The 22,737-nt window shown below is 42.8% G+C and overlaps 1 protein-coding gene and 1 pseudogene across 3 annotated transcripts in view; both read left to right on the top strand.

Annotated features, from left to right (window-relative positions):
• The window catches only part of ATP10A (ATPase phospholipid transporting 10A (putative)), a 206,326-nt gene that overhangs the window by 76,771 nt on the left and 106,818 nt on the right, over positions 1-22,737 (top strand). For all 3 annotated transcript variants that reach the window (XM_047863204.1, XM_047863205.1, XM_047863203.1), the window contains exon 3: positions 13,237-13,441. In XM_047863204.1, the coding sequence (XP_047719160.1) occupies positions 13,237-13,441 (205 nt within the window). The remainder of the gene's footprint in view (positions 1-13,236; positions 13,442-22,737) is intronic.
• On the top strand, positions 17,251-17,620 carry LOC125167432 (cytochrome c oxidase subunit 6A1, mitochondrial-like; annotated as a pseudogene).

Here is a 22,737-nt window from a genome sequence, read left to right as displayed (position 1 = left end):
TATGTCAAAACTCACCAGGGAGTTTCTAAGTGATCTTGTTTTAAGGCATCATTTTGCTAGTATCACAAGCTAGTACATTTCCTAGGGAAAATTGTTTCTTCTAGGTGGGCAGTGTTTCATTGTACCAAATAATTATGTGAGAAACTGCACCTCATCTTAATTCTAAAGCCAGAGGCCCTTGTTGTCAGGGAGAGTTCTGCTGGGACAGCTTCAGTACTTTCTGACTTCACCTCAGAGGGCCCAGCATTTTCCTTCATCTTGATTCATGTAAGAAGTCTCCTCCATGCACACATGTGTTTCTCACACATGTCTGGAGTGTTTCTTAACTGTGCTTGTAGCTTTTTTTTTTTTTTAATGTTTATTTTTGAGAGGGAGAAAGACAGTGTGACTCAGGGAGGGACAGAGACAGAGGGAGACACAGAATCTGAAGCAGGCTCTAGGCTCTGAGCTGTCAGCACAGAGCCCGACATGTGGCTCGAGCACTGAATTGCGAGATCATGACCTGAGCCAAAGTCAGATGTTTAACCAGCTGAGCCACCCAAGCACCCGAGTGCATGTAGCTCTTAGGAGACATCTGGAATAGCACATATTTTAGAAAATACATTTCATGCATATGGGTTAAACTACTGTACTTTTGGTAATTTTACTATTGCAAGATTCACTGCAGAAAAATCACCCCAAATATCTTCTCTCACTGCCTCTGACTTAGTATTAGATTCAGAAGTCATTAGCATGTCTCACCAGAGGAGCAGATGTTTCAGTTTAGAGAGGAAAGAAGACACATTCTGGATGTTGCACAATATATTTGGGTCAAGTTCCTGCAGACTTTGCCATTTCTGTTTCAGTGCTGAGTTCTCACGTATGTGATTTTTAAATTATGTTGGTCCTGTAAATGTTTACTTAATAATCCATGTTCCAGAATGTTTGTCCCAGGTGCTTTGAAGCAGTGCTTCTCAACCTGAGATGATCTTGTGCCCCAGGAGGCATTTGGCAACATCTAGAGCCATTTTTTGCTGCTACAATTTGTGGGGAGGGGTGTGCTGCTGGCATTTCTTGGGTGGAGGTCAGGTATGCTGCTTGGCATCCTACAGAGCAGGATGGCCAGCCCTCTATGGTAAAGAATTATCTGGTCCACAGGGCGCCTGGGTGGCTCAGTCGGTTAAGCGTCCGACTTCAGCTCAGGTCATGATCTCACGGTCTGTGAGTTCGAGCCCCGCGTCGGGCTCTGTGCTGACAGCTCGGAGCCTGAAGCCTGCTTCAGATTCTGTGTCTCCCTCTCTCTCTGACCCTCCCCCGTTCATGCTCTGTCTCTGTCTGTCTCAAAAGTAAATAAACATTAAAAAAAAAAAAAGAATTATCTGGTCCAAATGTCAATTGTGGGAGGTTGAGAACCCCTGCTTTAAAGCCACTGCCTCTCATTCTGGGCTTTCCACTCCTCTGCCTGTTGTGTAATGAGGGTTTATTGAATTGGGAGTAATTTAATGGGTCTTTTTAAAGTGCTGTGAGAATTTTCCTGGTCTCTGTCTCTCTTTGCTCCACACACATGCCTTCATTTGTGCACAATATGAAAAATAAATTCCATGAAGGATTTTCTTATCCCCAAGGCATCAGGCCTTGGCACTGATGATTATTCCACGAGGTTCTTGGATCACTTGCTCTGAACCTCCCATTTAGGGCTTGCCTCACTGCATCCTGGTTTCTCCTTCATTCTGTTTGCCTAAAATGTATTGTGCAGCTTTCTCTTTCCTGGGCCTGAGGAGTTCTTCAGCCTGCCTACGCTGGGGAGGCCTCATTCTAGTTGGTTTGCATGTTAAGTTTGTTCCGTGGTATTCCTTTTTTCTTAAAAATGTGTTCTGTGGATCTTTCTAGATACTTTGCATTTCAACCTAGCTCAACCCTGAACTATTTAAAAGAGAAGCATATGCATTCAACTCTCTTGTCCATAAGACACATTTTCTGACCAAGTCTGTTTTTGTTGGTTTAGTAAATGAAGCACAAGTTTAGTTGCAGCATGCCTGTCTCACCTATGGGATGTCTTACCAATAGGAAATGTGATAAGCTGGCAGGTCAGAAGCAAATTGACGTTTGGAGAAGAACTTTTCTTTTTACAGGGGTTAGTTGCTCTGTGTTAATGAAATAGTACAGAATGCTGCTAAGCTTATAGTCTTAATGTATGACTATACATTAAGCTGTACCCATCCAAGTGCTTCACTTAACTGTATGGATAATTTTACCATCTTTCTAAGTCAATAAAACAAAATAGCAGCTCTTGCTTTAACTCCAAACCATAAATTAAATGTAAGGTGTAACTTGTTCATTAGAAGTATTTGTGATTTTATTGGTCAAAATCAAATACTTGCTTCAAAAATAATAGTGGGGGGGCGCCTGGGTGGCGCAGTCAGTTAGGCGTCCGACTTCAGCCAGGTCACGATCTCGTGGTCCGGGAGTTCGAGCCCTGCGTCAGGCTCTGGGCTGATGGCTCTGAGCCTGGAGCCTGTTTCCGATTCTGTGTCTCCCTCTCTCTGTCCCTCCCCCGTTCATGCTCTGTCTCTCTCTGTCCCAAAAATAAATAAACGTTGAAAAAAAAAATTTAGGAAAAAAAAAATAATAATAGTGGGGAAAAATCATGCACAAAAAAAAAAAAAAAAAAAGGAAAGTGAAGTCAAAGTAGACACTGTGGCCTTGCTCAGTTGGGAGGTCCCGGCGGATGGTCTCTGATGCCCACCTGGAGAGTGGGAAGCCTGTGGGACTAGAATGAAGGGCTGTTGGGGGTTTGGTGTGAACAGTTTCTGCGAGAAGGCAGACCACCATTTATATGCCAGGCACCTGAGGTGCTGGAGGTCAGGTGCCTGAGCCCCAAGCCCTCTCCTTCCCTTTCACCTCTTAATGAGGATGAGTCATTAACTTGGCAAGATAGTGCCTATACGGGGGCTTGTGACCCTCAGGAGGAGCACTGGCCAGATGCAAGGCATCATCATTAATTATTGATCATTCCAGAGCCAGCTGTGTAGTACTGTTTGTAAATATATTCTGGGGGAGGGGTTTTTCAAGAAAGGGTGGGGCAGCTTTGCTTAAAAGTGACCTGGATGGAGTGCCTGGGTGGCTCAGTCAGTTGAGTGTCCGACTTCGGCTCAGGTCACAATCTCATGGTTCGTGAGTTCAAGCCCTGCATCAGGCTGCTTGCTGACAGCTTGGAGTCTGGAGCCTGCTTCAGATTCTATGTCTCCTTTTCTCTCTACCCCTCCCCCGCTTGCGTTCTTTCTCTGTCGCTCTTTCTCAAAAATAAACAACCATTAAAAAAGTTTAAAAAAATAAAAATAAGTGACCTGTAAGATGCCTGCAGTAGGGGAGCTGGAATAGTTTGGTCCATAGCCTTGTCTCCAAAAGTGCCACGTGTGCCCGGCCGAAGTTGGGAGCACTTGTCAAAGCTACCAGGTCATTCCAAAGCCATGAGAATAAACTGCTCTCCTGCTCCACCAACCTTCCTTCAGCCCCAGAGGGAGTCCCCCCAGAAGACTGAGTCAGGTGGTGTCCTTCAGGTTGCTGAAGCTCAGAAGCTCCCAGCCACAGGTGGTCTCAGTGATGAGCTCATCTCTCAATTTGCCAAGGCCCATTTAGGGCACACTTCCCAGTTTGTAGCAGAGACCATGGTTTGGTGACTTCTAACCTTGGACATGGCTCCTTTGGCCGATTGCAAATAGGCAGGCATTTAGGCAAATTGACTGAAATTCATCATTCTGTGTCTGTCAAACACTGCTTATAGGTCTGGAACTGTCTGCCTTTCCACCCTTTTTCAAGCATAGTGCTATTTTATTTTCAGGCTACATTGGTCTCTGGGCTGCATAATTTAAAAGGAAAAAAAAATACAGAGTTTCTGGCTTGGAATTTTGCAAAGTTGTCACTAGACAACTCCTTTATGAGTTTTAGTTGTTCTTCCTTTAGGTCGTTAGATCAGATGTGCTTTCAAAACCACATGGCCCCAAGGATTCATGATTCCCAGAGTCAGAGAGATTTGGTCCTCACCCTGCTACTTCCTGATGTGTGACTTTGGGCAGGTCATTCCATGTCTATTTCTATGTCTGTAAACGGGAATATAGTGTTGGGATTGTGTGAAGACTCCCTGCAATAAAGGCTGTAAAATGCTCTGTGAAGTGCTGGGTTCATAATAAGGATATGGAGGAGGAAAGCTGTATTTATTTTTCTTTTGTTATTATTATTAAGATACCGATGTCTCAGTACTGACAGGGATTTGGTGTCTAGACGTCCAGCTGGTATTGCCTGAAAGACTTATCCTAAGACTTGAAGCATTCATGAACCTTTTATAGGAGGTCCATATCTCTTAGTCTTTCCAAAGACTGAACTCTCACTTGAGCTGCACACAAATGTGCTTGAGTGGTGAAAAGGTCTGAAGGGAGAAAAGCACCAGGAATGTTTGGAAAGGGGACCTTTGGTCTTAATGGGTGTGCCATTTTCAAGTGTGTGCCACTGAAAATTGCCTTTTCAAAATAAGATGAAACTATGGTGATTGTGTGCACACATTCCATGACTGCCTTTCCAGATTGGTTCACTTGGCATAGGAAGGGCAAAGGGAGAGGTGTTGAGGCAACGGAAGGTGTGGCACACTGGACTCCTGCCCCTGGTTGCCCTTGGTGATGGGCAGCCACCATGGAACCTTGGCTCCTGGGACTCTGGGCTCTGCTGGTCTCTACCCTGTGCCCACCCTGTCTGCCCAGCCACCCCTGCTGGCTTCCCTACTTCAACCCTTTCCTACCCTTCCTGTTCTCCCAGTCCATTTTCAGTTCTCGTTACTATTTCAGCTCTCATCATTGTGATATCTCTGGTAATCTCAGTGATGGCATCCACAGTAGGGGACTGGTCATCTCCATGCCATGAGCCCCAAATTCCTCTTTATCTGCATTTGTCTTCAAAGATGTGGCCATCTCCTACAAGCCCAACCCACATGCCCCACCAGCACCTTGAAGAGATCACAATTGGACTCTGTTCCTTCCCACAGCAGATCCACTCCTGGGTAAGATCAGTGGAACTCACATTTCAGCCACCAGAACTGGAGATGTGGATACTCGAATGCCCATTCTCATCTAATCATTCATGGTGTGTGTCCAGTGACATAGATTATATAGTCAAACTTTATGCCCATCATTTCCTCCTGATTCTATGTCTTTTTTTTTAATGTTTATTTATTTTTAGAAAGAGAGACTGCACACAAGCAAGGGAGGGGCAGAGAGAGAGACAGAGAGACAGAGAGAATCCCAAGCAGGCTCTGCACTGTCCACATGGAGCCCTAAATGGGGCTTGATTCTATGAACTGTGAGATCAGGACCTAAACCAAAATCAAGAGTCCAATGCTTAACCTAAAGAGCCACCCAGGTGGCCCCTGTTTCTACCCTGTTGCTGTTTCTGAGTCTCATGATCTCTCTCTCTCTTTTTTTTTTTTTTTAATGTTTATTTATTTTTGAGACAGAGAGAGACAGAGCATGAACGGGGGAGGGTCAGAGAGAGAGGAAGACACAGAATGTGAAACAGGCTCCAGGCTCTGAGCGGTCAGCACAGAGCCTGACGCGGGGCTCGAACTCACATACCGGGAGATCGTGACCTGAGCCGAAGTCGGACGCTCAACTGACTGAGCCACCCAGGCGCCCCTCTCTCTCTCTTTTTTAATGTTTATTTTGAGAGAAAGAGAGAGAAAGAGAACAAGCATGGGAAGAGCGGGGGTGGGGGTGGGGGTGGGGAATGGAGGACTGGAAGCCAGCTCTGTGCTGATAGCAGCGAGCCCAATGTGGGGCTTGAACTTAGGAACCATGAGATGACCTGAGCCAAAGTGGGATGCTCAACCAACTGAGCCACCCAGGTGCCTCTCAGGATCTCTTTTGATCCAGCCCTGCCTTATCCTTGATTTGGGCACTGCCCTTCCAACCTCTCCCTAAATTGCACTCTTTAGTATAAACAGTCTCCTTGGGGGAGGGTGGGGAATGGCTTAGGCTAAGATTCTTTTCATCCTTTAAGATCTAAATTCAGATGTCCCCTCTTCCAGGAATCAGTCCCTGATTGCCTAATCAAAGTAAGTGTTCTTCCTTCAGCATTAAATTGTACTTAAAAATTGTAGTGCTCAAACGTTAAAACCCCAAACCTGCATCTCTTCTTTCTCTTTCTCACTTCCTTTCTTACTCATCTACCCAAGATATTCCTTTGTTGATTAGTCTTATTAAAGGAGAGACATGTTTAAAGAAGGAGAGAAAGCAAGGGAGTCAAGTGAGATGTGCCTGTTACCCCTGTGCACCCCCACTGCCAGCACCTGAGTAGGGTGTGGGTGTGGTGAATGGTGGGAGGGCAGGAGTGGGGTTCTCATGAGTAGCTGTGACAATAATTTGCAATTGAATTAAAGCTGACATTTTTACAACATGGGAAAGTATACAATAAAATATGGCCATATAAAGATGTTAGATAATGTAAGGGTAAGAAAATCAAATGTGTATGCATGCTACAAACATTTCAGACTTTTCATTCATCTCCTAAATTACCAAAAAACGGAAGAGGCAAGCATCTCCAATTGTAAGATGTCCTAGAAGCTGGCAGGTGGCAGCTCTGTGTGTGTGGCATGCAGTATTTTGTGGACATGATCAGAAGTGTGGGCACTGTAGCATTGCAGACACCCACTGCTACTTTGTGTTGATTACAGTGTCACTAAACTTGAATGATGATGTCATCTTACAAGTGAGGAGTAACTTGTGTGGAACCAGAAATTAGTGTGCCTCTTTCTGCAGCCCAGGAGGACTCTTAAGAACAGATCCAATTCATTCATGAATTCATAGACCAGGTTGGAGATCAGGGACAATTATTGTTGTGATTGTCCTTGTAGAAGGAATGGCAGTGGGTAACCCGGAATAGTGACTGGTTGTGGGCAAATTTGGAATCTGTTGTCACCTTAAATTAAAAAAAAAAAAAAATGCTCTTTTACTATGAGGGAAAATCTCAAATATATTTGAAATGCAAATCTACTTGAAAACAACACATTAAAGATGAAAGTGTAATTCCCTCATTTTCTGCACATGCCTTTTTTTAAAACTCGATCTAAATTTGTTTGGATTTATGAAATAGATCCAACTTCACCACATTGGAAAGATTTATAAATACATTGTTGAAAACCCTGAGCCATTGCAGAGACACCTTAAGCACTGGAGGGGTCAGGGGTCAGTAGGGTTGCAACATTCTAATGCTTCTCAAAAAAATAAAACATTAATGAAACATTTCAGATCAGTAGTTCTTGAACCCTGTATTCATGAATAGCTACATAAAAGTAATAGTGATCTCCAGGAAAAACATGCTTTCAACTACTTAAAGTAATTCCTGTAAATTCTGTAAGTCAGCTGCCTCCCCTTAGGGAATTGTTTACTTAAGAACTTTTTTTTTTTTTTTTTTTTTTTTTTTTTTTAGAGAGGGGGAGAGCAGGTATGAGCACGCAAGTAAGGGAGGGGCAGAGAGAGGCTCCATCCAAAGCAGGCTCTACACTGTCAGCAGAGGGCCCAATTCAGGGCTTGAGCTCACCTACTGTGAGTTGATGACTTGAGCTGAAATCAAGAGTTGGATGTTTAACCGACTGAGCCACCCAGGTGCCCCTACTTAAGAACCTTGAAAACATAACTAATACAAATAAATAGTTTAACTCAGCCTAAATATTAAATAACCAAAAATGATAAATTAAGGGATCTTAAAATTTTATTTATTGCTTGTCTTTAAATAAAATTTGTCACTTGTCATACTTATATTTCCTTATTCTTTCACCTGTGCATTATGTTGTTTTGGACAAAAAAAAAAGGCTCAGATGAGAACTGCAAAGCTCAGCATGACTAATTGTAAAATGTTAGTAATAGATTTTCCCAGAAGAGGAAATCTATTAATCACAGAAGGCTAACATTAGCCTCAGAACAGATTTTCAAGATCATCTATTTAACATTCTCACTGTTTAGCTGAGGAAACAACTGGCCTAGAAGTGAGGTGGTTGGTGCAGAGAAAAAGGAGTGGTAGGCTTTTTTAGAAAAAACTGGCTTTTGTCTCTGGCTTCATACGTGGTGCTTTTAAATGTAAGACATTTTTATTATTCTTTCCCTTTTTAGTGTTTTTCTTTGCCCCCCATTTCAGAAGAATCACACTTTTTTCGCTCATGACCTTTGAAATCTTGGTTTGACACTCTGTTCAGACCTGTCAGGAATCATGAGCAGAAAATTGCAGCTAAATGCAAGAGCCAGTTGCCATTCCTGTGGAGGAATCATGCACCATGTTTGTAATATTTATAACATAGCCCGTATTTCAAGATTGCACATTTTCAGGGTTTCTCCACATTTTAATATGTTATTCAGGCCCTCTGATGGGCTTCCACTTTATGTGGAGAGAGAAAAACACTTTTGGATTATAACCAGTCTTGTTCTATGCATTCTTTTCTCGTTAAGTAGTTTTTCCTCAAGTATGCAGACTATAAAACTACCGGCAGAATCTTTAGTTTGTTACACACTGTAGAAGACGAAGCTGCCAGGATGGGAGAAGCATCTAGCTCCTGCTTCTGTACAGAAAATGGAAATGGTGTGTATTAATTTTTTATTGCTGTGCAACAAATCCCTGCAAACTCAGCAACTAAAAACAATGTTGCAACAACATGGATGGACCTGGAGGGTATTACGCTAAGTGAATAAGTCAGAGAAAGACAAATACCGTATGATCTCACTTATATGTGGGATCTAAAGAATAAAATAAATGAACAAACAAAACACAACAGAAACAGAGTCATAGATAACAGAGAATAAACTGTTGGTTACCAGAGTGGGGAGGGGTTGGAGGGGGGGACATTGGTGAAGGAGATTAAGAGGCACAAACTTCCTGTTATAAAATAAATAGTTCATGGGGATGTAATGTACAGTGTAGAGAATATAATCAATAATATTATAATCACTTTCTATGGTGACAGGTGGTAATTTCACTTATCATGGGGATCATTTTGTAATCTATAAAAATATTGAATCACCATGATGTACACCTGAAACTAATAGGATATTACCTGTCAAAAGAAAGAATCCAGATACATTATCTCACATTTCCTGGAGGTTAGGAATTCAGGCATGGGTTGGCCAGGTCTTCTACCCGATGTCTCACCAGGCTGTGGGTGAGGTGTTGGCTGCAGCTGTGTTCTTGTCTGAGGCTTGCATCTTCTTCCAGGCTCTTTTAGGTTCTTAGTGTAATTCAGTTCCAGTGGTGGTAGGGCTGAGGCCTTGTGCTCTCAGCTCTGGTCATGTGGCCCCTATGAGTTCCTGTCCCTGTCATTAGGCCCAGGTTTATAGGACTCCTGTGGCTCTGTAAGGCCCACTCAGATGATCTCTTTGTTGGTTGGCTCATAGTCTACTGATTGGGTCACCCTAGTTACATCTTCACAAGTGATTTCCTCCACATTCATACTTAGTCCCTACCTCACTCAAGGGAGCTGGCAGAGGTGTGGACACCAGGACTGGGGTGGAGATTTGGGGGCCATCTCAGAATCCTATTGCCAGGGGTAGTTGGCACCTGTTCTTAGAAGGAATGTGTGGGCAAACTAAACAGTGCCCCTTCCTAATTGCTATGAAGGAATCCAGAATATTGAGGACTTTGATGATTTCAAACTTGCCACTGTAAAAAATATAATCCATGTGTTTTAGGGGAGTCCTAGGGTCCTGCAGGTATGCAGGCCCATGCCTGGTTGGGATTAGATTTGGCAGGGAGGCCATGGGGTGGTGAGATTATCTCCTGATATTTGTGCCACAGAGAGGAGGCTCACACATTGTGTCTACCCCGACCTGTATCCATCCTGACCTGAGGAAATGGAGGGCAGTTCCAAATCATTTACCTGCTGCTTAGAATAGTCTGAAGAAGAGTGTTATTAAGAAGCTAGTGTTTATAGTATTGTGTCAAAGGATTTATTTTTGTCTTCTCTGTGGTGCTTTTCCTGTGCACAGATGTGTGGGGCAGTGTGGGACTCATGCCTATGGATAAATCGCCTGGCATGGTGCCCCTCCACTACCCGCTTCCTCTGCTGTCTCTTCCTCTGTCACTGCAGGCTGGGAGCTGGTCCTTCCAGCAGGAGTCCTAGGACTTGAAGTTGTTAGGTGTTAGTCTGCTCAGGCTGCCATAGCAAAGCACTACAGACCAAGTGTCTAAAACAAGCTTATTGTCTTCTCAGTACTGGAGGCTGGAAGTCCAAGATCAAGGCGTGTCGGCAGGGTTGCTTTTTCTTGAGGCCTTTCTCTTTGGCTTGCAGATGGCTGTCTTCCCTCTGTGACCACACACAGCCTTTCCTCCATGTGCACACATCCCTGGTGTCTTTTCCTCTTATAAGGACATCAGTCACATTGGATTAGGACCACACCCTGTGACCTCATTTCAACTTTAGACCCTATGTCCAAATACAGTTCCTGGGAAAAAATAAGCATATACCCCCCTCATGAGACAAAGGGCTACTTATATGTAATGTGTTATATGCAAGAGATGTTATATATACATATATGTGAATATATAATATATAACATAATATAGTATACATATATGTGAATATATAATATATAACATAATATAGTGTACATATAGCAATATGAGAAAGTAGACAGGGATATTGCAGGGGTTGATGTAGGGTCCAGACTCAGTGTGGGTCTCCAGCTGGAATCGTTGATGGGACTGTGGGGCTTTGATGGGGAATTTTTGGTCTGTTGGTGTGTCAAAGGGGTTCTGTCATGCTGCTCTTCTTTCACAAATGACTCCCAGGTTTGGGTTTTAAGGGCCCAGCCTCCTGCAGAATTCCCGTGAACTGCAGGGCCTTTTCACAGAAGCCATTATGGAGCTACTCTGTGTCCTGCTCCCTTTGCTTTCCATGGCTCACATGGGTCCTCTCGCGAGGACTGTGACTGAGTGCTCACAGATTGCAGGCACATCAGGGGGATTGAGGGGTTGCTGTGGGGGAATCTCCTGTGTGGCTCAGTGCCTCCACCAAAATTGCTGGTTTAAAAGCAGTGCTCTGATGTAGTGGGCAAGCTAACGTTTTAAGATTTCAAAGCAGGTGGAAACTGACTCTATGTTTGATGAGTTCTGTAAATGGAATGTAGTTAAGATAAACTGAACACAGACCATTCTGCTCCTCTTCTTGTCATCACCTTCCTGTGCCATCCCAGGGCAAGTCTGGGACCACTGGTCTCCTGGCAACCCCTGTCATCACAAATCCTGTCCACCTCACTCTCAAGAGTGTATGCTGCCCTCCTTTGTGACTTAGCTGTTGGAAACTTTCTTCTGGAAGAGGATAGGCTCTTTCACATTTCTTTGTACTTTCTGTGGGAACCCAACAAATGGTCATGATAAGGAATAAAGATTAAGGAGCTAATGCTTGCAGTGATATAAAATCAAGGTTTGACCTTTAGGAAAGGAAATAGGAACATTTAAAAATGTTTCATCTGTCTCACATCAAGGCTATCTGTCCACAGGGAAGAGGTCAGACTGGAAGTGAGCCAGCAGGATGGTCAGGTGATTGAATGCCCCTTCTGTGCCTTATCTTAGAGCCAGCTGATGTCGGATTGGAGGCTGATAGGACCTTATCACACCTATTTAAGCAGCCTTGAAGAACACCCTGGCCTTGTAAGGAATGATGGGTTGGCCTAGGAAGGATAGTTTTGCTCACACTGGGGGCTTGATTATACAGTCCCCAAGGGTTGCTATCCAGTGGTTTGGCCTTGCCTTGCATTATTTTTGAGGACAGAGCTATATCTAATTTATCTCTGTTGGTCCTAACGTGGCCAAACTATGCTTTGTACATAATCAGTTTGGTGGATCTTGAATTGGAAGAACAAGAAAATAGAGGCTTTAAAATGGACAGGGATGGAGCAGCTGATAGCTGTGAGCTCCTGGAAGTTTTCCATAGGTTTCCTCAAATCCACAGTGTGGAATTAAATAGATGTGTAAAACCTCAATACTTCTCCCAAAGTGGAGGAGTCCATAAGTTGTGGCTGACTCGGCCTACCTTGAGATCCAGACTTGCTGCCTGAATTCAGGCTTTCTGGGAACTCAGGCAAGGGAGAGGCATTGTATGGGGCAGGAACCAGTAAGAAGGTGATGGTTACATTGAAATGTGTTTTCATGTTTTTCTCCCCCCAGCAGTATCACCCAGAGCATTTCTTGATGAGATTTCCTTATAGCATATCATGTTGATCTAAAGTCATGTTTCTATACTTATTTTTATAAATTAAGTGCGCAAAACTGCCATGAAGGAACTCTTAAAAATGCCCTTTGTAGGATTAATTGGCCTGTATTTTCAGAGTAAAAAAAAAAATCTGAAGAAGAAATCTACAATGTTTTCATCTAAATATCTGTTAATAGTAACTATTGGAAGTTGAAAGCTGACTGTGTTGGGTATTGTTCTGGATGATTGACATATGCTGTCCACTTCGTGTTGAATGATGTGGAGAGGATGCATCTACTGTTATCTCCGTTCTGCAGACAGCAGGACAGTGAGATGTAGAGAGGATCTACTCTCTGTGAATTTGCCTGTTGCAGTCACTACATAAAAGTGCATTCATATAATATTTGTCCTTTTGTGACTGGCTTATTTTACTTAGCATAATGTCTTCAACTGTCATCCATGTTACAGCATGTAACTTCATTTTCATGTCTGAATAATATTCCCTTGTCTAGATATATACCACATTTTGCTTATCCACTCATTCATCATTGAGCATTAGGGTTATTTCCACCTTTTGGCTATGGTGACTAATGCTTCTATGAAGACAGATGTACAATTATCTATATGGGTCCTTGCTATTAATTCTTCGGGGTATACCTAGAAGTAGACATTCTAACCATTTTAAAGTATATAATTCAGTGGCATTTAGTGCATTTATAATGTGCAACCATCACTACTACCTAGTCCCAGAACATTTTCATCAAATGGAAACCTGTACTCAATAAACAGTTTCTCCCCATGTCTCTTACCCCTAGTTGCTGGTAAGCACTAATCTACCTTCTGTCTCCATGGATTTGCCTATCCTGAATATTTCACATAACTGGAGTCACACTGTATATGTGGTATTAATGAGTATCCTTTTTAAACACTTTCCTTATGGAAATTTTTAGTAGAAATATTTGTTAAATGTGCCCATCACACAGATTCAGGAATGATCAGCCTCCTGCCAGTTTTGTTAATGACAGTCTCTTTATCAGGGAGGAAAAGCAGTATGTGAACCGATTCTGGAAAGAAATCCGTGTGGGAGATTTTGTGCGTCTTCGCTGCAATGAGATCATCCCTGCAGACATTCTCCTGCTCTCCTCCAGTGACCCAGATGGCCTGTGCCACATTGAGACTGCCAACCTGGATGGAGAGACCAACCTGAAGCGACGGCAGGTGGTCCGCGGCTTCTCAGAGCTCGTAAGTGACTGGATACGTCCAGAGCACCCTTGGCACCACGCCCACACAGTATCTCCCACATTGCCCTCTGGGCATCCGCACCCTATCCCCCAACTCCAGTGGCCAGGCCACTTTTACTAGTAGATAGGTGTGGGACTGAAGGCCTGAGAGGACCTGCCTGAGCCCATGACTGGCCTATGGCTGGGGGGAACAGAACCCAGTTTTTATAACCTTGATTTCCACTCTGTACTTCTGAGTTTCTCAAAACAGTATTTAAAGTTGCAGAGAATGTTTATGACCAGCTGACTGTTGACATTTATCCAGTAGTTGCTCTAGTTTGCTAAATGGCAACACAGCAGAAGTAATGCCCTATTCGGAGAGTGTAGTTCTGAAACATTTTCTCCTCAAGGCTGTTTTGTGAGTTTGGCATCCGATTTTCTGTATCTGAATTCTGCTTTAGAGAGCCTCAGCCACAGCTCAAAAATGCACAGTTGGTGGGAAATGAGAAGTAGGAAGGGAAGTCAGGTCTGACTGCCTACATTCACCAACAGCCTTGTGGCCAGAAAATTCAAACCCTTCAGGGGTTTCTAACCTTCTGTTCACTGTCCTCTCTCACATAACATGTGTCAGTCAATGTCATACTTTGGGGATTTTCTTCTGTGTCACTGAGACCTCTCCATGAGCTCCCCCGGGGAAATCAGCCTTAGAATCAAGATAAGGTAGCCTTCTCTTGAGCAGTTGGCTTGTTTTACAGCTTATGGATCTCATCCTGAGCATTGTCAGTATTTTGGGTGGGTGTTCATTGGGCAGGATTTATTTGGGGGCTGGCATCCTTGCCTCCCACTCACGAGTGAACATGTAATTCACTCTTGGTCACTGTGACAACAAAGGCACCTCTGTACACTTTCAAAAGCCCAGATAGAATTCCATACATTGGGGCTCCCCACCTTGCCCTGGCTGGTGGGAATTTCTCACACTCCTCCAGCCTACAGTGAGTGTACTTGGACTTCATTACCAGCATCTGCCCTTACTTCTTTCTACATGTTTCCTCATTTACTTTTTTTTAAATGAGAAATAATTGACACAATATTATAATTAGTTTCAAGTATACAGTGTTATGATTCAGTATATTGTGAAGTGATCACCACAGTAAGTGTAGTTAACATCCATCACCACATACAGCTACAATTTTGTTTTCCTGTGATGAGAACTTTTAAGATCTACTTTCTTAGCAACTTTCAAATATACAGTGCAGGATTATAGTCACTACTCGTTTACTTTTCTTTAAGCCTTCTTTTGTGTCAGGTGTATTTTGTTTTGTTTTGTTTTGGTGAGCTGCCGCAAATATTTCCTGGAATGATACAAAGCTGACATAAATACTAAAAATAACAGTTTTAAAAAATGGAGTGCTGTCATCATCCTAGATCAGGAGAACTGGTGGAATTTAGGGACCTCTGGGGGCACAGTGCTGGAGATTTCCAGCATCTGCATTATTGTGCTCCAGGGTTTGGCAGTAAATGTGGGCTCACCTTCCACTACTAGCCCCTCGGCCCCCGTGCCTATGTGTTCTCCTAAGGTTGACCTTACTTCCAGGCTTTCTCCATCAGGCCTACCCCAGTCTACAAGACTAGAGCCCAGAATTCCAGGGCACAGATTAGTGTGTGGACTAAGCCTGAAATCAGTATGGGGGCTGCATTGCCAGCTCAGTTCTTGTGATCTCAGCATGCATGGGATTATGGGGAGCCAGTGGCTGCACAAGCTAGAATGTTACCTTCCTGGCAGTGTGGCCAGTGTGCACGGAAGAGGACTGTAACATGAATGAATACACATGAATCTCTAATGGATGAAAATTTGAGAACTGGCAAGCAGAGTGTACATGTTTGTGGTGGTGGCATGGGAAAAGCCACATAGGTGTATCTCCTTGGTCAGCTCTCAAGAATAACGTCCATGTTTCATGTCTTCTAATTTTATTCAATTGTTGTAATCCCAGTAATATTGACAAGCCTCCTCCACCCACTTTTTTCCCAAATAACAACTAGAACACTTCATAGCTCAATAGTGCTTAATATAATTCAGCTGCTTGTAAGTGCTTTATGTAATTCAGCTGTTTGGGTGTTTAAAATTCAAAGATGGTTACAGATAGACACATCCTATATCACCCTCCTTCAGGCCCAATGAATGCCTGAGGAAGTAAATGGAGTTGAGCCATAATTTAGTCAAAATAGTCAAAATTAACAACCAAAGCAATCTTTATCAGCACCCAAATTCTTCAGTATACATTCACATTGTCCCTATTATTGGTGTCTTTTTTCACTTTTTCTTTTTTTTAACTTCCCCTCTAAATGTCCAAAGATTTTTTTCTGGTAGCTGAATTCCCATTGATACATTATTATTCTGAAATATAAGAATTGCTCCATGGAGAATAAAGATAGGAAGTCTCTGGCATTTAAAAGCCTGATAATTGGAAAACTAATATAACATATATTTTAATTATACTGGAATTAAAATTAATTCAACTAAACTAAAATTAATTTTGTTTTAATTTTAAAGTTTATTTTTACTTATTTTGAGAGAGAGAGCAAGGTGAGGGACAGAGAGAGAAGGAGAGCGAGAATCCCAAGCAGGTTCCATGTTGTCAGCACAGAGCTCGACACAGGGCTCTAATCCATGAACCTTGAGATCATGCCCTGAGCTGAAATCAAGAGTGGACACTCAACCAACTGAGCTACCCAGGTGCCCCTAACATTTTTTTAAAAATTAAAAGCCTGACAGTTGGAAAGCCAAGGTTATGACTACAATGCTGCAATGTCAAGAACATTTTAGTTCTCTGTATTTAAGTGGGTTTTTTCATAGAATGGAGTCAGCTAGTGTACCTCAGACGGGGGAAGAACTATAGAGAGTGATATGTTGCCAGTTTGATGAATGGCCAGTTGGAAGTGGTGGCCCCTAGCAAAACTTAAATTAGAAGCAATTTGCAAAACAGAGGTAAAGAAATGTGAGAGGACCTCAGTATTCATGCAGGGACTCTGTGTATCTGTCAGGGTCTGGTGAAGAAGCAAAAATTACCCATGACTCAGGGAAAGTTTGATGTTAAGAATTCCAGTGGGGGGTTGTGAAGTAAATAAAGTAAGAACAAAGACTTGCAAGAATATACGGACGTATCTGACATAAAGAGCAGCCACTGGCCCTGGGGCTGAGATAGTGCCCAGGGAAGAGGCTCCCGAGGTTGAGTCTTATTTTCACGTGAGGGCACAGCCATTACTCACACGATGGTAGAAAAGCTTGCGAGGGGCTGTGCCAGCCAGAAGTCAGCCATCCATAGAAAAGTGCCAAGCCAGGGAATGTGGGAGATACCAGGGGCAGCTGCTGGCCACTGGGCACTGCTTGAGCTGGGCTCTAGGGATGCTACCTTCTGCTTGTGGCTCTGGCAACTGCAGTGGACAAAGGCTGGGTGGTGGCTCTCTAGACAGCCAACCCTGCAGAGCCCAGACCTGCACAGGCAGAGGGCCCGGGAAAGGGTAGAGGGAGCAGTAGCCCCCACTGGGGTCAGGGCCCATGCCTTTAGGGTCTCTGGTTACCCTGAACTGAAAGCTGGAGGAAGCATGTGGCTGATCTAGTCCTGGAAAAAAAAAAAAAACTACACTGCAGGATCCTTGCTTTGGAGAAACCTAGAGGGGGGCTGGGCAGTGCAGAGCAAATCCACACACCCCTCCAACTGAATTCCCACCCCTTCTCCTGCAATGTTCCTCCAAACGCCCTCTACCAAGAAGGTAAAAACTTAGCTTCATTTCTAGAAGTCGTTTACGAAGTGATTGTTTGCTTAGGGAAGGATGCTAAGAAAGAGGGACTTGGGTGGCACTGAGGCTTTCTGGGTTGAAAATAGGAGTGGCAGCTGGGTCTGGGTTTCCAGGATGCTAGGGCAGTCCAGGGCACAGCTAGGAGGTCCATGTCAAGTGGGGAGGACGGCTCAGCTAACGTGTGGAAGGCCCTCACCTACTTCTTAGTTCTCTCCCATGTGGGAGTGAGCATGCTGAATGTCTTCTAATGTCGCATCATGGAGAGCATGAGAGACTTAAGTTCATTGCCTACCCCCCCCTTCTCTGAATCAGGTCCAAGCCCTTTCCCTGGGGAGATGTTAATCATACTCTATTCCGTAACTCTTAAGTGAGTCCACTTCCAATGGGCTATATAGATGAATAAAGAAAACCTGTACGACTGACCTAGTGGGGAACTACAGAACTGGTTTGGACCATGACTCTGCACACATATGTGACCCTTAAGTTCACCTTCCTTACTTGTATCAAATGATGACCAGTATACTGATTTTCCATCCCTTTGCTTATGCAGGAGATGTCTTAAATAAATAGCTTAGATTGGTCCATGAGCAAAAAAGCCCAATCCAAAACAAAACAAAACAAAAATGAAAACAAAAACAAAAACAAAAAAAAAAAGAAAGGGACATGGTCCATGTGCTACTGGGTCTAATGATTTAAGGCAATGGGACCAATATCTAGACGAGTCAGGCTTGTTTACTAGCAGACTCCCAGTATCAAAATTGTACAGAATTCATGGACTGGAAGCAGGAAGTCAGCATGCATGGCCTGCCCAGACCCTTGAATCTGAGGATAAGACACTTTGTGATGACCTCAGGACCTTAAATAACATAGCCATTTGGTGTCTGGCAAAAGGAAACAGATAATGGAACTTCAAAATAAACATATAATTTAAAAGTTGGAGCCAAATTGGCATTATCCCAGAAGTAATAGAGAACCCCAGTGTTTCACACGAAGCTCCCATGGTAACAACTCACCTTTGTTCAGCCTCTCCTGGTGTCAGACCTTACCATGCTTCTCACATTTGTACTAGCACAGACATTTTAGAAACCACACATTTTAGAATATAAACCTTGTGAGATAATGATTATCACACCCTTTTATAGACCAGAAATGGAAAATGTGAAGACAAGAGATTCTTCTAAGACACACCAGCTGTGGCTCCCTGAATCAGCATAGAGCTGGGAGGCAGTTCTCAGTTCTCTCACCTCCTGAGTTGACATGGATGGGGGGATTCTCCAGCATCCAGGCCTTTGCTTTTGCATTGGGCATCTGTTCTCGCTTTGCATGCTGCCTTTCTCTCTCCCTCCCTCTTACAGACACACACTTGTTCTGACCTGCAGCCCTGCCCTTGAGGCTGCATGCATTTAGTCTCTATACCGGTAGAAATTTCTAGTTCATCTATAACATTTGCAGTGATTTCTGCAGAATTGGGAGTTCCTTAGGCTGATAATTTTATATAAAAATATTTTAGAGACTAAATTTTGTGATTTTTCATTCTTTTCAGCAAATATTTATTGAGCACCTACTGTACTTCAAATGCAGTTCTAGGCATTGTATTGATCAAAAGAGGCAAACCTCTTCGCTCTCATGATGCTTACGTGACCTGTATAAATAGTGATATGTGCCAAGGGGTAAATGAAAAAGCACAAACAGTGACGTGTAATGTCAGGTGGGTGTTAGAATTTTGGACGGGCATGGGGTGAGGCAGGGCAGGCCTCCCCCAGGATAGCAGGAGAGTACAGACCTGAGATATTGCTGAACGAGCTATTTCAGTGTCAGGGAGGAACCTTCAGGGAATGACTTCTGTGTTGGTTAATTTACTGAGAAAAAATGTTCCTCCAGTTTGTCTCTTGGGTAGACCTGTGGGGTTATTATACGGGCTACACCCACAGGGCCATCTGCTTAAGGCTGTTTGGAGTAGTGATTGTGAGGCTTTTGGGAAGAGCTGAAATCACAAGCCTGCAGTTGCTAGCTAGCTCTTCCCAGATGTGTGTGGGTGTGTGCATGGGCATGTGCACGTGCATGGGCATGTGCACATGCATGGGCATGTGCATGTGTGTCTGCTGACTGCTCTCAATGAGGAAGAAAAAATGAAACTAGTATGGGAACTTTCCTAGGCTGGGGGGAATCTGAGAAGCACTAGTCTAAAAGATGTGCCTAATATCTAGACCTGCACTGATTCCAAGACAATAATGTGGCTTTACCTCCGTTTTGCATATATACTTTTACTAAATTCTCAGCAATATTCTTAAGTGCCAGGCACTTCTAGGCAGAATTTCCTTTACAAGGGAGAGTTAGGCCTCCCCCAAGTTACTTGACAGAATTAAAGGAGCTTAGAGAAAATCACTTTATATAGGAGAAGACAAAGTTATTATGTAGGAGACAAAATTATTATGTTGTATATTTGTTTGTTTCCTCCCAAATTATCTCTACCACAGGAAAACCAGAGGTGAAAAAGGATGGTTTGCAAGATCTTGTACCAAAGCTGTTTTTCCTTAAGCTTTTCAGGTTGTTAGTCTTTAACTAAATTAGCTACATGCATTGCTGTGGAATGAAGGAGGAAACAATCTATCATCTAAGTGGAAAACAAAGACAGCTGGCTGGGTGTGTTAATTGAAAAGGTCAATATCAAGTCTTTACAAAAAGATTCATGGTTTTCTTTTACATATTAGTCACTAAGCTCATAATTTATACTGTGGGACATTTTCATTCCCAAACTTAAACCAGATACTTTAGTTGGAGAATAGTAAATATGTAACAGGAAAGCCATTAGGAAAGATTACTTTGAGAACACAGCCATATTTAGACTAAAATTTCAATTCCAGCAAGTATGGATATTCAAAGTAATTTGGTTAGGTCGGTAATATAATTATCTGAGATATACCATAGTTTATAATATCAGCTGTTTATACTTCATGGGGAACATAAATTTGGCTATATAATAAGATTTTGTTTCTTTGTTTCTAATCCTAGTGACTTTGCCACAGATACTTTGCCTTGAACCTGTGGTCTAGCAAATCCCTGCTCCTAGAGAGTAAAGCACTATGATCTTAAGGAGAAAAACTAAATGCCATGAAGTTGATAAACTAGGCTAACCTGACATGTTAATACAAAAAAATCTTATTACATATGGAAACTTGAACATACTTTTTTTAAAAATCTTTGTTTATTTAGAGAGAGAGAGAGAGAGAGAGAGAGAGAGAGAGCGAGCAGGGGAGGGGCAGCGAGGGAAAGAGAGAATCCCAAGCATGGGGTGCCATCCCACAAACCATGAGATCACGACCTGAGCTGAAACCAAGAGTTGGACGCTTAACTGACTGAGCCACCCAGGTGCCCTTGGAAACTTGAACATTCTTTGTATACACTTAACTTCACATTTTTATGTGGTTGGAAGTGGTCATGTGTTTATTCCAGGGAAAAGACAACCAAAGCATTAGTAGGTTTTTGTTCTATTTATGGTGGTATGTGATGTGAAATGCTATTTTTCTCTTTGACTATATTTTCATTGAAAACAAAAGGATAATTCTAGCTTTCCTAATTGTTAAATTGCATCAGCAATTGCAAAGAGTTTGAGCTGTGTGTATCTGTTTCTGAATTAGAAATTTATTTATGAGATCTATCCAGTTAACACTCATAAGTGGGTATGGATGTGTATGTTTACGGGTGAGAGTGTGTGCATATGTGTGTGTGCACACGTGTAAGCATGAGAACGGATGAGTGTGTTCATGTGTGCACACTTGTGAGTGTGTGAGTGTACATAGGCATGTGTATGTGTGTGAGAGTATATGTTAAGGCATGGCTGTGGGGGTTCAAAGAAGAAAGCAAAACGAAGTGAAAGGTCTTGAGTTATCACTTTCTGTTACCTTGAAGAGAGAATAAATACTGTTTCCTGGACTAAGACATGATGTTCTGGAAGCAGATTGATCTGTAAAAGCACATTCCTGGAGAATCTGGAATTGTCAGTCTGGTTATGGAGCACCTGCTGTGCACTGTGAGCATTAGGTGGTGGGTGTCCGGACAGTTCACTCTCTGCTCAGCGGACTGGGGAATACTTTGCTCCTTGATAGGGTGTGTGTAGCTGGTGTCATGTCCCTTCCACTTGTTTTGTGAAAAGAACCCCCAATGAAAGGAAAACCCCTATTTCCGCAACATGAAACTAGTCACCACACCCTGATTGCTACAGCATTTGAATTCTGTGAGCTATTCTAATTTTGTTGCATGTGTTCCTCCAATGAAAAGGCAGTACTTTGGTTCTCATTTTGGTATTAGTGCTTCCTAGAATTTCCCCTCTTCACAAATGGGACACACCATATATACATATGTATACACAGAGATATGTGTATACACATTTGTACTCTCATGATGATATTAACATAAATGACACCTTATAAAAATATCTGTCTTAAACAAGAACGATACTTCATAAAACACTGTTATCTACTTGGATGTGGATGAAGCCATTTCTCCTAACATCTAAATTGGGTTTCGACTGTGATAAAATAAATTCATGGCTTTTTAACTATTTGTAATGAATAATCTATGTTGTGAAAGGTACCCACAGATGTGATTTAACAGAATTTTAACTGAGCTGAGATGAGACCTCAAGCAAACTTCTTTAATTCGTTGGTTTTCACTGAAGTTATTTTCAATAGTATGTCAGGTTGCTGTATGCTCTCCCTTTCACTTTTATTTACTTCTAAAAAATTTTTAAAGTATATTTATTTTCAAGAGAGAGAGAGAGAGAGAGAGCTTGAGCAGGGGAGGGACAGAGGGAGAGGGAGACACAGAATCCGAAGCAGGCTCCAGGCTCTGAGCTGTCAGCACAGAGCCTGATGTGCGGCTCGAACCCATCCATGAACTATGAGATCATGACCTGAGCCTAAGTTGGACACTTAACCAACTGAGCCACCCAGGAGCCCCTTTTTTTTATTTTTAAAAATGTTTGTTTGCTTGCCTATTTATTTATGTATTTATGTATGTATGTATGTATTTATTTTTGAGAGAGAGAGAGAGAGAGAGAGAGAGAGAGGGAGAGAATGAGAAAGAGAATGAGCAGGGGAGGGGCAGAGAAGGAGGGGTAGAGTATCCAAAGGGGCCTTTGCACTGACAGTAGCAAGCCTGATGTGGGGCTTGAGCTCATAAACAGTGAGATCATGACCTGAGCCAAAGTCGGATGCTCAACTGACTGAGCCACATGGGTGTCCTCCCCCTGCATTTTTAAAAAGAGTGTCATTTCATTGCCAGTGACAAAAGTCTTACTCTTCAGTTCCAGAGAGTAAGCACTTAGATACATCTGCATGCGGTTTTATAAGTTAAGAATTGGGCCAAAGCTTAAATCATTCTTTGTCACGTAATACACACACACACACACACACACACACACACACACACACACAACTTACCCAAAGAAAAATGTCTTCATATGGTTTTTGTGTCTTTGAGAGAAAGGGGGAAAAACTTGGTTCTCACTCACCTGTAATG

The sequence above is a fragment of the Prionailurus viverrinus genome, chromosome B3 (assembly GCF_022837055.1).
Source record: "Prionailurus viverrinus isolate Anna chromosome B3, UM_Priviv_1.0, whole genome shotgun sequence".
NCBI classification, from domain to species: Eukaryota; Metazoa; Chordata; class Mammalia; order Carnivora; family Felidae; genus Prionailurus; species Prionailurus viverrinus.
Note: the sequence above shows the minus strand (reverse complement) of the source record. Positions and strands in the feature narration are given on the sequence as shown.